We start from the raw sequence: 14,032 nt of genomic DNA, 5'->3' as shown, positions 1-14,032 counted from the left end.
TTTTTGCATCCCAGGTATTAAACCCACTTGATCATGGTGTAGATAATTCTTTTAACGTACTGTTGAATTTGGTTTGCTGATATTTTGTTGAGAATTTTTACATCTGTTTTCATTGGGGATATTGACCTGTAATCTTTTTTTTTTTTTTAAGTGTCTTTGTCTGTTTTTGGTATCAGGGTAATGCTGGCCTCATAGATTGAGTTTGGATGCATTCGTTCCCTTTCAGTCTTTCGGAGTAGTTTGAGAAAGATTCATATTAATTCTTCTTTGAATGTTTGGTAGAATTTACCCGTGAAGCCGTCTGGTCCTGGGCTTTTGTTTGTTGGAAGTTTTTGATTACTGTTTAAATTTCATTTTTAGTAATCTGTTTAGATTTTGTATTTCTTCTTTGTTTAGTCTTGGAAGGTTATATACTTCTAGAAATTTATTCATTTTTTCTAGATTGTTGAATTTGTTGGTGTATAATTTGTTGATGTAGTATTCTTTAATGATTCTTTTGTATTTCTGTGGTGTCGGTTGTAATATCTCTTTCATTTCTGATTATATTTACTTGGGTTCTCTTTTTTTCTTGATGAATTTGGCTAAAGGTTTGTCAACTTCGTTTATTTTTTTCAAAGAACCAGATCTTAGTTTCATCAGTCTTTTATATTTTTAAAATTTCTATTTTGTTTATTTTCACTGTAATCTTAACAGTTTCTTCCTTCTGTTTACTTTTTTTCCTTAGTTTCCCTAATTTGGGATTTTTCTTATTTCTTGATGTAGATGTATATAGCTATGAGCTTCCCTCTTAGAACTGCTTTTGCTTTATCCTGTAAATTTTCATAGGGTGTCTTTAATTTCCATTTGTTTCAAGTAATTTTGATTTCCTACTTGATTTTGTTTTTGATTCATTGTTTGTTTAGTAGCATGTTGTTTAGTCTCCGTGTATTTGTGTTGTTTCCAGTTTTCTTCATATAGTTGATTTCTAGTTTCATGCCATTGTGGGCAGAAAAAATGCTTTATATGATTTCAGCCTTCTTGAATTTATTGAGACTTGTTTTGGCCTAATCTATTCTGGAGAATGTTCCATGTGCACTCAAAATAATATATATTCTGCCATTTTGAGATGAAATGTTCTGTTAATGTCTATTAAGTTGATCTAGTCAGCGTGACATTTAAGGCCATTATTTCCTTATTAATTTTCTTAATTTTCTGTCTAATAATGTGAGTGGGGTATTAAAATCCTCTACTATTATTGTATTACTTTGGGTTTCTCCAGTATGTCCATTAATAATTACTTTACATATTTAGGTGCTCCTGTATTGAGTGTGTAGATATTTACTATTGTTAATAGCCTCTTCTTGGATTAATTCCTTTATAATTATGTCCTTTATCTTTTTCTTTACATTTTTTGTTTAAAATTTATTTTGTCTAATATCAATATTGCTTCCCCAGCTTTCTTTTCATTTGCATGAAATATGTTTTTCCATCTCTTCACTTTCAGTTCGTATGTGTCTTTCAATTCTAAGTGAGTCTCTTGTAAACCACATATAGATGGGTTGTGGTTTTTAATCCATTTAGCCACCCCTTGTCTTTTGGAGTACTTAATCCATTTACATTTATAGTAATTATTGATAAGTATGTACTGATTGCCATTTTCTTTAGTGTGTCGTTTGGGTTCCTTTTTCTTTATTCTTTGTATATCTTTTGTAAGTTTTAGCTTTGTGGTTACCATGAGGTTTATGTACATTATTCTATATCTTTTTCAGTCTATTTTAAGCTGGTAGTTGTTTGAGTTTGAATATATTCTATGAGGACTACATTTTTACTCCCTGCTCCATGCTTGCTACCTTTGTTCAGGGCTGAAATGCGCCTGGGCAATGTGTCCAAGAATGTGCTACAGCAACCTTGTAGGTAGGCCAGAGCACCTGGATAGTGCTTCCACCCATCCTATGGAAGTAGAGGGGGTATAAACAATGGCACTTAAAGGTACTTCTGAACCTGGAGAATTCCCACAGTCCCGAGAGGGCTTCTGTGGCTCCTTAGCCTTCTCTATTTAGTCTCTCTCTTGTTTGCTATACATAAAAAGGTCTTGTGTAGAATGACCTCTTTGTAGGCTTTGTGTGCCTGGTAGTTTTGGGAAGCCGGTTGGAGCCAGGTAGGTGCTTACAGGGCCTGGAGTACTGGCTCATGAGTCTGGAGTGGCTCCTGGTAGGGAGGCCAGCAGGTGTGTGTGGTGATGCCTCTTATTCCTATTTGCTCCCTTTGTTCTGAGGCAGAAGGCTCTGGGCAGGGTAGCTGGGACCACTCTGTGGTGATCTTGCAAGATGACCAGAGCACCCAAATAGTTTCTGCCTGACCTATCAATGTGGAGGGAACGTAAACAATGGCGCTCACTGGCTACTCTGGCCTGGAAAGTCCCCACAGCTCCCTGAGCCTCCTCTGTTTCATCTCTTTGTTGTTCAGCTGTTCATTCAGCCTTCAGTTGTCTCACAGGAGCAATTGCAGTCTATATTCAAGTATATTTGAGTTTGCTTATGGGAAAGGTTGAGTTCAGCATTCTCCTATGCCACTGCCATCTTGGATCTCTCCCAGAATGATCTTTTAGAAGTGTAAGTCATGCTCAAAACCCTGCAACGGCCTCCATCTCACTTCTACCTGAAAACCACTACTTCACCTGCCCCTGACTACTTCTAAAATTACATAGTCTGTACTTGTTTGCTTTGCTGTAGCCACATGACCTTTCTTACTCCTTGTGGAGCACAGCAGCCATACTCCTGCCTTAGGGCCTTGCACTTGCTGTGGTTTCTGCTCAGAATACTCTTCCTCATCACTATAGGCACATGCCAAGAGAGGCCTTTCTTGGCTGTTCTATCTGAAGTAGTCTTTATTTTCCCACTGCCATCATCGTTGTCTGTTTAGCCCACTTTATTTTTGCACTAAGCTCACTATCTGAAACTTTCTCTTTGTTTTCTAATTTTTGTTTGCTTTATCATCAGTAAAAGAGAAGGGTCTTTGTCCATCAGTCTATCTCCAGTGCCAGGACAGTGCTTGGCAGCCACTAAACAAATACTTGCTGAATAGAAGATGGCTGGTAGCAGGAGTGTTTTTTATATCTGCATATAGGGGTTTAGCCTTTTATATATATTGATGTTGTGCTTTTATAACCTAGAGAACCTGAAATATGGCGTTTGGCCTGCTTGAAAGTTTGGGGCAGAAGCTGTATTAAACTTGTTCCATATACATCCTGGAGAGAGATGTTTCTAGAAAGGCCCCGTGTTCGGTTTGATGGTAAGTGAACTCTTTAGAGCTCAGGAGAAATACTGATCTATCACGCTGATCTATCATGACTGACAACTACACAGTCTTAGTTTTCTCTAAACACCTAAGTACTATGAGCACATATGAAGGAAACCACAATAAAAATGAAGATAGAAACCTATATGATTATAAATTTTAAAAAATTTTATTTTCTTAATTTTTTAAAACGATGTTTCTTTTTTATAGGAGTATATATCAGTAAAACAACATATATTCGTCAAGGGGAACAGTCTCTTGATGGTTTCTATAGAGCCTGGCACCAAGTGGAATATTACAGGTACAACTGTAGTAAACTGAGTGAGTGAAAAATTCTCTCTCTCCAAGTATTAGTTCATTAATTATTGGACATCTGTTCTCTGAGACTTGCATTTATCCACAGAATGGCCTTCAGTATTTTTATCCACTATTACAATAGGAACTGCACTCAAAGAACCAATGGGTTATGACAAATTTTTTAATTCCTCCTACCTTTGAATCTAAGAATCATTTTACATTTTAGACCTCTTCCTTGTCTTTTGCCCTTGGTATATCCGTTTGCCTTTTCAAATTGTTTGTGCTCTTATTCAGCCTGTTGTTCATCAGATATTACTGTCAGTGAGAAATAAGTAGACATGTTAACTACTGTGTATTATGAGATCCCACTTTTATTTGACATTAATTAGTGCTTTAGGAGAAAACATACAGAGCTTTAGAGTAACATTTAATCTAATTTTTTTATTCAGTGAGTAAAACAAAAGTTCAGCAGTTCCCTCTAAGGAAGATAATAAAATGCCTTTATTTCTTTGTTGCTGGCTTTACAGGTTATCAGTCACAGTTCAGTGATGTTTTGCCAGTTCTTTGGCCATAGTATTTGTTTTGGTGTCACAGATACAAATAGGTTTAGGTACCAGAAAATTAGGACATGTTTTATACTTTTTGTGTGTGTGGTGTGTTTTTGGTGTTCTTGGTCTTTTCACACAGGTACATAAGATTTTTCCCTGATGGCCATGTGATGATGTTGACAACCCCCGAGGAGCCTCAATCCATTGTTCCTCGTTTAAGAACTCGGAATGCCAGGTTAGTATCTTTCTGTAGTTTTCTATTCAGTTCGCATTTTATACAGTTAATTGCAGGTTAATGTAATCCAGTGCTTTCTTAATTTACTACTGGGTGGTTAAAAAAGCAGTCACCGGGGGGGCACTTGTAAAAAAATCAATTCCTGGGCCTCTCCCTAAGAAGTGTACTTTAGTACACTCTGGGGCCTTGGAAACTAGATTTACTCACATCCTAGTTGATTCTTCTGAGGCAAATTGTATAAATACTATTATAATCCATTATTTCCTGGATTACTTAAATACATGTAGTAACTGATTATTAGACTTAGATTTAAAGTGTATTTTTTAATTTTTAGAACTGATGCAATTCTACTGGGTCATTATCGCTTGTCACAAGATACAGACAATCAGACCAAAGTATTTGCTGTGATAACTAAGAAAAAAGAAGAAGTGAGTATTCAAGGTGGAATTAGCAGTTTTCTTTTGTTGCATATGCATATTCAAGCATTTATTAGAAAGGATAAAAACATAGTTGCATTATTTATACTATTATTCAAACCACATGTTGACTTATAGCGTATCTCTAAAGAGACCTGGAGGGTTTTCTAAAATGCGATTATTTTTTCTTGGATCCGCCTGTTTATTTTTCTTCAAATGGTTTCTTTTTCTGGTCCAGGTTTTTCACATCTGACAACGTAAAGCCAAAATATCTTGTAAAATAACTAGTAAAATATCATATCAAAAATATCAAAAAACCATATCTGAAAATAGTTTTTGGCTCTTCTCATTTTGAATCATAAAGGATTTTCTTCCTGAATTAGCTCAAATAGGTAATTCTTTCATAAGGATAGTCTTATAGAGAATTTCAAATTCTACTGGAAATAAGCTAATGTCAGATAGTTTTCTTCTTCCTGCTTGCGAAAGAAAAAAACACGACAAGCAAATATGATTGCTGAATTATTACATTCTAGAGGTCTTTAAACAGGTACATAAGATTTTTTAATAGATTGAGGGCCAAATTTTTTTCACAGCTTTTCTCCATGTGCATTTTTTTCAATCCTGATTAAAAACCATAATGTGTACCCAAGAGGTCAATTGAGAGGGAGTTGGAATAAATACTTGTCTCTTGCTTTTATAAATGAGTATAGGTTTTGAAAGAAGTTTCCCTTATATTGAATCTCCCTCTCTTTTCTAACAGCATGTGCCAAGATAGGGCAGGGTTTCTCTGTGAGTCCTAGTGCTATCACCTTGTGACCATCTTTTGCTGGCTTCTCCCACCTCACTCTGGTTGTCGCTTGGAATCTGGAACAGCAGTCTGAGGAGCTGAGATAGTTGCTATGACTATGACCTTGGCCATGAATATCCTGAGGTCAGAATTGGGGAGTCATACGCCCTATTTAGGTTTTATCTAAAAAAAGTGTTTAGGAAATCCCAATGGAATACCCATTTTCTCTTCAGAATATGATACAATGAAACCATATGTAGTGTTGATATTCTTGTGTTTTTAGCAGCAATATTTGCAGAAGTGTGATTCTAATGAAGCTTGTCACATATGTTTCTGCTTTTTCTGCAGCCTTCACCAGTTTTTAACTTTCTCACTTTAGAAATTCCTAAGTGTTTTCAAGTAGAATTTCCTAAGTGTTTTCAAGTAGAAGGAAATACTTCCTCGAAGGCTTCGAACTGGGAGACAGAAGTTTTAATTCCCATCTCTAAAACTTTCGTGTAACTTCGGTTAACTTGTTTGACCGCCTGGGTCTTTATTTCTTTAGCCATAAAATAGCAATAATGCAGTCATAGTATATCGAGCTATCATGATGATTAACTGAGATGATGATGATGGGGAAAAATATATTTTTAAGTGCTTAAACATTTTTAAGACACGTACACATTCTCATTTGACACATTAAGACAACTCTAATTACTATGTGTAGATACTGTTTTAGTGTCACTCTTGCATAATATACTCCTATAAATATTTCAGTGAAGTGACATTTCATTATAGCTTATTCACCTTTTTTTTTTTTTTTACAGAAACCACTTGACTATAAATACAGATATTTTCGTCGTGTCCCTGTACAAGAAGCAGATCAGAGTTTTCACGTGGGGCTACAGTTGTGTTCCAGTGGCCACCAGAGGTTCAACAAACTCATCTGGATACATCATTCTTGTCACATTACTTACAAGTAGGTGAATGCAGTAAAAATAACAAAGTCACAGAATAAATGCATATTTCATGTCAGGCTTAGGAAACTTTCACATAGGTTTTTAATTCTTCAGAGTTGAAATTACACTGCAAAGCAAAAGCAGTATATACTACTACAAACCAAGAAAATGGCCAAAATGAAAAAAAACTGAAAGTGGGCCAGGAAGTGGAACATCCAGAGCTCTCACCAGTGCCCACGGGAATGTGAACGGGTCCCACCACTTTGGCAATGAAAGCGGCATTCTATGAGTAGGATGGTACTCGGTCACTAAGAAAATTCGTGCGCTGACTTACTCAAGGCAGTTTTAAAATACCAGATCTCTTTTCTTCTCCCATGTTTCAGTCTTACCGTTTTTTACTTTATTTCCATTTAGTTTATCCTCAGAGATTATATACCGATTTTAGTAAAATTGTATTTAGGAAAAATAAGTCTGCTAAAAACATCTGTATTCCAAAGCCAAATCTATTAGGTGGTTCCTATATAAATCTCTTTTTTTCTATGAGTTAGGATTTTTTTTTTTTTACATTTACATACTCATGCTTAATATTTTTAAATATTCTTCAAAAACATTATTTTCAATTATTTCAAGTATACTCCATCATTCTCCTTGTTTTATTTATGTATTTATTTCCAACATTTTATTTTGTAAAATTTTAAACATACAGAAAAGTCGAAAGAATTTTATAGTTAAAACCCATATACCTGCCACTGTTAACATTTAACTATACTTGCTTTTATATCATATCCGTTCCTCTATCCATTGCTAGATTTAAAAGCTAGATTTACTGCTGATAGAATTGAGAAAAATCTATCCATCCATCAATACATCTTTTTTCTCTTTAAAAAAATTTTTATTTGAGTATAGTTGGTATACAATTTTATATTAGTTTCAGGTGTATAGTATAGTGATTCAACATTTATATACTTAACAATGTGATCACCATAATAAGTCTAATAGTCATCTGTCACTGTGTACGCTTATCACAATATTATTGACTATATATTCCATTTTACCATTTTCACACCCTCCCCCAACTCTCGCAACCCTCAGTTTGCTCTCAGTTTCTATGGGTCTGTTTTGTTTTGTTTTTTAGATTCCACATATAAGTGAAAACATACAGTATTCGCCTTTCTCTGTCCGACTGATTTCACTTAGCGTAATGCTCTCTAGGTCCATCCATGTTGTTGCAGATAGCAAGATTTCATTCTTTTTTGTGGTTAGGTAATATTCATTCATATATATATACCACATCTTCTTTATCCATTCATCTATCTACAGATACCTAGGTAATTGAGGAATCTCCATACTGTTTTCCACAGAGGCTGCACCAATTTGCAGTCCCGCCAGCAGTGCACATGGGTTCCCTTTTCTCAACATCCTCACCAACACGTTATTTGTTGACTTTTTGATAATAGCCATTATAACTGGTATCTCAATGTGGTTTTGATTTGCGTTTCCCTGATAATTAGCAATATTGAGTATCTTTTCATATGTTTGTTGGCCATCTGTAGATCTTCTTCAGAGAAATGTCTCTACATGTCCTCTGTTCATTTTTAGATATCAACCTCTTATTGGATATATTATTTGCAGATATCGTCTCTCATTCAGTAGGTTGTCCTGTCATTTTGTTGGTTTCCTTCGCTCTGCAGAAGCTTTTTAGCTTGATGAAGTCTCATTTGTTTATGTTTGCTTTTGTTTCCCTTGCTCAAGGAGACATATCCAAAACAATATTACTAAAATCGATGTCAAATAGTTTACTACCTATGTTTTCTTCTAGGAGGTCCATGGTTTCAGGCCTTACATTTAAGTCTTTAATCCTTTTTGAGTTTGTTTCTGTATGTGGTGTAAGAGAGTGATCCAGTTTAATTTTGTGCATTTATCTGTCCAGTTTTCGCAATACCACTTCTTAAAGAGCCTGTCATTTCTCCATTGTATATTTTTGCCTCTTTTCTTGTAGATTAATTGACCATATAAGGGAAGATTTATTTCTGGGCTTTCTATTCTGTTCCACTGATCTGTGTGTCTGTTTTTATGCCAGGACTATACTGTTTTATAGTATTATTGGAAATCAGGGAGTTTGAAACTTCCACTTTGTTCTTTTCTCTCAAGATTGCTTTGGCTGTTCGTGGTTTTGTTTTTTTTTGTGATATCATGTAAATTTTAGGACTATTTGTTCTAGTTCTGAGAAGAATGCCATTGATATTTTGATAGGGAGTACACAGAATTTGTAGATTGCTTTGGGTAGTATGGTCATTTTAACGACTACTAATCCATGAGAATAGTATATCTTTCCATTAATTAGTGTCCTCTTCATTTTCTTTCTTCAGTGTCTTACAGTTTTCAGAGTACAGATCTTTCACCTCCTTGTTTAATTGTATTCCTAGGTATTATCATCTTTTGTGATGTCATTGTAAATGGAATTGTTTACAAGTTCTCCTGATCACTACTAGTGTATGGAAATGCATCAGATTTCTGTATATTTGGTATCCTACTACCTTACTTGAATTCATTTATTCTATTAATATTTTGGTGGACTCTTTGGAGTATTCTATACATTTTATTATGTTAAGGTATTTTCCCTTTATCCCCATTTTCCTGAGAGCTTTTATCATGAAAGAATGTTGGATTGTGTCAAATGCTTTTTCAGTATCTACTGATAGAATATGGTTTTTATGCTTCATTTTGTTTATGTGGTGTATCACATTAATTAATTGGCAAATATTATACCAGTCTTGCATATCAGATATAAATCTCACTCCATCATGGTGCATAAACTTTTTAATGTTGGCTGAATATTAGTTTGCTAATATTTTGTTGAAGATTTCTGCATCAATGTTCATCAAAGACACTGGCCTGTAATTTTTTTTTTTTTTTTAAGTGTCTTTGTCTGTTTTTGGTATCAGGGTAATGCTGGCTTCATAGAATGAGTTTGGATGCATTCATTCCCTTTCAGTCTTTCGGAGTAGTTTGAGTAAGATTCATATTAATTCTTCTTTGAATGTTTGGTAGAATTTACCTGTGAAGCCATCTGGTCTTGGGCTTTTGTTTGTTGTGAGTTTTTTATGACTGTTTCGGTTTCATTACTGTTCAGATTCTCTGTTTATTCATGGGTTAGTCTTAGAAGGTTGTGTGTTTCTAGAAATTTATCCATTTCTTCTAGATTATTTAATTTGTTGGCATATAATTATTCATAGTTTTCTTTACTGTTTTTTTGTATTTCTTTGGTGTTGGTTATAATCTCTCCTCTTTAACTCATGATTTTATTTAGGCTCTTTTATTCTTGACGATTCTTGCTAGGAGTTTGTCAGTTTTATTTACCCTTTCAAAGAACCGAGTCTTCATTTTGTTGATCATATATATATATATTTTTGGTTCATTTTGTTTATTTTCACTCTGATTTTTATTATTCCCATCCTTCTACTTTAGGTTTTGTTCTTATTCTAGTTCCTTTAGGTGTAAAGTTAGATTATGTATTTGAGATTTTTCCTGCTTTTTGAGATAGGCTTATATAGGTATGAACTTTTATAATGGCTTTTGTTGCATTCCATAAGTTTTGAAAAGTTGTGTTTTCATCTATCCGAAGGTATTTTTTGGTTTTCTGTTTGATTTTCTTTCATCCATTGATCATTTGTAGCATGTTGTTTAATCTCCATGTATTTGTTTTTTCCAATTTTCTCCTGTAGTTGATTAGCAATTTAATTTCTAGTCAGTCTTCTTGAATTTATTGAGGCTTGTTTTGCAGCCTAACATATGGTCTATCTTGGAAAATGTTCCATGAGCACTCGAGAAAAATGTGTAATTTGCAGTTTTTGTATGAAATGTTCAAAAAAATGTCTATTAAGTTGATATAGGCTGTTGTGGTATTTAAGGCTATTATTTCCTTATTAATATTCTCTGTGAGTAATCTGTCCATTGAGATAAATGGAATATTATAGTCTCCAACTATTATTGTAATAATGTTTATTTCTGCCTTTATGTCCATTAATATTTGCTTTATCTATTCGGGTGCTGTTATGTTGGGTGTGTAGATATTTACAACTGTTATATCCTTTTTAAAGTATTTTGTCTGATACGAGTATTGCCATCCCAGCTTTCTGTTTCTCTTTGCATGGAATATCTTTTTCTGTTTTTTCACTTTCAGTCTGTGTGTCTTTCAATCTAAAGTGAGTCTCTTGTTGGCAGTGTATAGATGGATCTTGTTTTTCTATTCATTCGACCACCCCTATGTCTTTTTATTGGAGCATTTATTTACTAAAGTAATTATTAATAGGTGTGCTTTTTAGTGTGCTTATTGCCATTTTGTGAATTGTTCGAGTTGTTTTTATACTGTTCTTTTTTTCTTGATTTCTTTCGATATACTGTTTTCTTTCATGTTTTGTTTGCATTCCTTTCTCTTTATTTTTTGTATATTTTTTGGAAACTTGGTTTGTGGTTACCATGAGGTTCATGTATATCCATGTATCTCTGTAGCTTTTAAGTTGATAGACATTTAAGTTCAAACACATGCTAAAAATACTACATTTTATCTCTCCCTTTCTACTCTTTGTTTTTGATGTTATGTTTTATATATTTTTGTGTATCCCATTACTATTTATTGTAGTTACAATTAATTTTGCTACTTTTATCTTTTAACCTTCATATTAGCTTTTAAGTGGTTGATTCACTGTATTTGTTATGTATTTGCCTTTACCACTGAGATTTTTTTCTTTACCAGTGTGGGCAGGGCTACCCATTGCCTGTTTCTTTGTTGCCCAAGCTGGGTCTGTGCATGGCTGCTCTGTGTGTGTGCCTTGCAACACCCCGCTAGCTCTGCACTTTCTCTGGGTGGAGCAGCCCTGTGTGTGGGCACCACAGCGATTCTCCAGTCATACTCTCTTCAGGCAGAGGAGCCCTGTGTGCGCACACAGCACAATGGGTGCCTGCAGCAGCACCCTGCTGTACCCTGCCGGATCAGTTTCCAGGTGGAGGGGCCTCCTGTACACATACTATGGTGCCCTCCTGTTCCTGCTGGATCGAGCTTCAGGCAGCGTGGCCGGCAACATGCTACAGGGGCCTGGCAGATCAGCCAGAGAACCCGGATAGAGCTCCCACCCTTATCCAGGTGCAGGGGAAATGTAAACAATGGCTCACCATTTCCTCCAGTCTGGATAGTTCCTTCAGCTCTCAGAGAGCGCTCTGGTTCACCAGCCTTCTCTATGCAGTCTCTCTCTGTTGTTTGTTGTACAGAAGCTGTTGAGTTAGCCCACAGTTGTCTAGGAGGAATTGCTATAAAAGGTGTATGTTTGATATGTTTTTGGGAGAGGGCCAGTTCAGCATCCTCCTATGCCACCTTCTTGGATCCTCCATGAGTTAGGATTTACCTGTAAAATAATTAATGATCAGACATGTGTGAGAAAGGAGCTGTACAAAAATAAGATTAGAAATGGAATTAGGAAAGTGAAAAATACCAATTTATGTGGATATTAAAGTTAGCTGTTATTGAGTTTGAAAGAATATTGGTGTGTGCCTGAAGGCTCTCTGTTCCAATTGAATCCAAAATTTTGAGAGGTTTCGAGGTCACCTTCCATTAACTTACTTCACAACCTTGACCACATTGTTAAAAAACTTTCTGGATTACATTTCTATCGTACAAGTAACTTCTCACTCATTTGGAAGGCTCTGACAACTGAGAACAAGCATTTTTCTTTTTTTCTTACTCTTACCTACCAGTCTTACTATCTCTTTCTTGCTTCTCTCAGTAATCTGTGGAATTTTTCTTTTCAAAGAAACCAAACCCAGAAGTAGAACCAAGTAAATGAAAAGCGTATGGTTTTAGGAGAAAAGGACATTATAGTTGGCATCATTTGTAACTACTATTGATCACATAGACTCCTTTATAATACTTATAAAAGCACTTAAGTTTTCTGCATTTGTTTATTTCTCCTTTTGGGGGGAGGGAATGTAAAAGACTGTAATAGTATAACTTCATCTGCTTCTCTTCCCTCCCATCTGTAATTATGCTTTGATCATGCAAATGTTAAATCATTAAATTCTATTCTAGGATAATTCTTAATTATATTTTAACAAGAGCCTTAAAATGTCTAGGCTTTGACTTAGAAATTCTACTCTTAGGAATCTGTCCAAAGGACATAATCAAAAATACCACAAAATTTTTAATTGCCAAATATTCAAAACAACCTAAATCTCCAACAAAAGGGAAAGTATTAGTTAAACTGTGGTGCAAGCAAACAGTGAAATATTATGCAGCCACTAAAAATGTCTCTGGAGAGTACTTAATGGTGTTAGGAAATGCAAATGTCAATGTTAAATGAAAAAAAAGGATAACTAAAAGTATATCTTAATAAGAAAATTCAATAGAGGTTGAAGTGCTTGGAAGAAACATTAGAAGAAAGTACTTCATATTGCTGTATCTGAGTGATAGAATAGAATTATGAGTGGTATTTCTTTGAACTTTCCTATATTTTTCAAATTTTCTACAATATGCCTATGTTAGAATTTACTGAGATGAATTAAAAGTTAAAAAGCCAAAGTATAAAATAATAAACAATGAACGTTTTTAAGACTATAGTATGCAAGGATTTTAAATGAGTTGAAATTTCCTTGTAACTAGTAATTCTGTGCTTTCTTCCCAGGTCAACCGGTGAGACTGCAGTCACTGCTTTTGAGATTGACAAGATGTACACCCCTTTGTTCTTTTCTAGGGCGAGGAGCTACACTGCCTTCTCGGAGAGGCCTCTGTAGGCCCTCATGTCCAGTCCTGTCAGTGTTGCATGAATAAAAGCATATAGTGCAAAAGAGCACCTAAGTTATAAATGTACATATATATATAAATTTCTGGAATTGGAACTTATTTTACATTGTTGGAGTTCTTTTAAGAAGAGTATAAATTGATTATTTTTTTTATTTAAAGGGGTAGTTGATTCTTGGGATGTTTTGTTTTGAAATTAAGAAGTTGAAATTTTAAGTCGTTTAAGCACATTTATGTTGTGAAAAACCTTAATTTGAGCTTTAAATCATGTCCTTTTTCAAGCAGATTTCTGAACAGATTTCTGTCACATAAGTCTTCTCTCTGATCATCCCAATATTTAAATGTGTCAGGGGAGAGCTTTACTGGATAAAACATTTCTTTCATGCATGACATAGTGTCTTTGCACTAAAGGCTCAAAATGTGAAAACCTGTTCTGGATTTGTTTGAAACTGACCGATAAAGATCATAAATAAATGTTTCTTTCAAGAAAATATATTTGGATGGCCTTTTTAAAATGTCAAATAACAAACAGTCCTAGGATTGCCAGCGAAGGCTTAAGAATCATTTCCTCATTTCTCATTGATCTTTATACACAGCCACAGACTGTAGATATATCCAGATTCAGATTTGTTTTTCATGATTCTAGTAAAGTTAGAGTCAACTAGTTATGTATTTCAGAAATCAGCATTTACAGCCACAGTTGCTTTCAAGCTCGTATTGACATTAAAAGACACTTCATAATTTC

The 14,032-nt window shown here is 34.8% G+C and overlaps 1 protein-coding gene across 1 annotated transcript in view; it reads left to right on the top strand.

Moving 5' to 3' along the window:
• FBXO9 (F-box protein 9) overlaps window positions 1-13,782 on the top strand; it is a 28,788-nt gene extending 15,006 nt beyond the window's left edge. Inside the window, exons 8-13 of the mRNA XM_015600649.2 lie at window positions 3,152-3,270; window positions 3,487-3,577; window positions 4,261-4,356; window positions 4,691-4,784; window positions 6,366-6,517; window positions 13,172-13,782. Of these exons, the coding sequence (XP_015456135.1) occupies window positions 3,152-3,270; window positions 3,487-3,577; window positions 4,261-4,356; window positions 4,691-4,784; window positions 6,366-6,517; window positions 13,172-13,280 (661 nt within the window). The 3' untranslated portion in view covers window positions 13,281-13,782. The remainder of the gene's footprint in view (window positions 1-3,151; window positions 3,271-3,486; window positions 3,578-4,260; window positions 4,357-4,690; window positions 4,785-6,365; window positions 6,518-13,171) is intronic.
• Window positions 13,783-14,032: the final 250 nt, after the last annotated feature.

The sequence above is a fragment of the Pteropus alecto genome, unplaced genomic scaffold, assembly GCF_000325575.1.
Source record: "Pteropus alecto unplaced genomic scaffold, ASM32557v1 scaffold7, whole genome shotgun sequence".
Classification (NCBI taxonomy): domain Eukaryota; kingdom Metazoa; phylum Chordata; class Mammalia; order Chiroptera; family Pteropodidae; genus Pteropus; species Pteropus alecto.
Note: the sequence above shows the minus strand (reverse complement) of the source record. Positions and strands in the feature narration are given on the sequence as shown.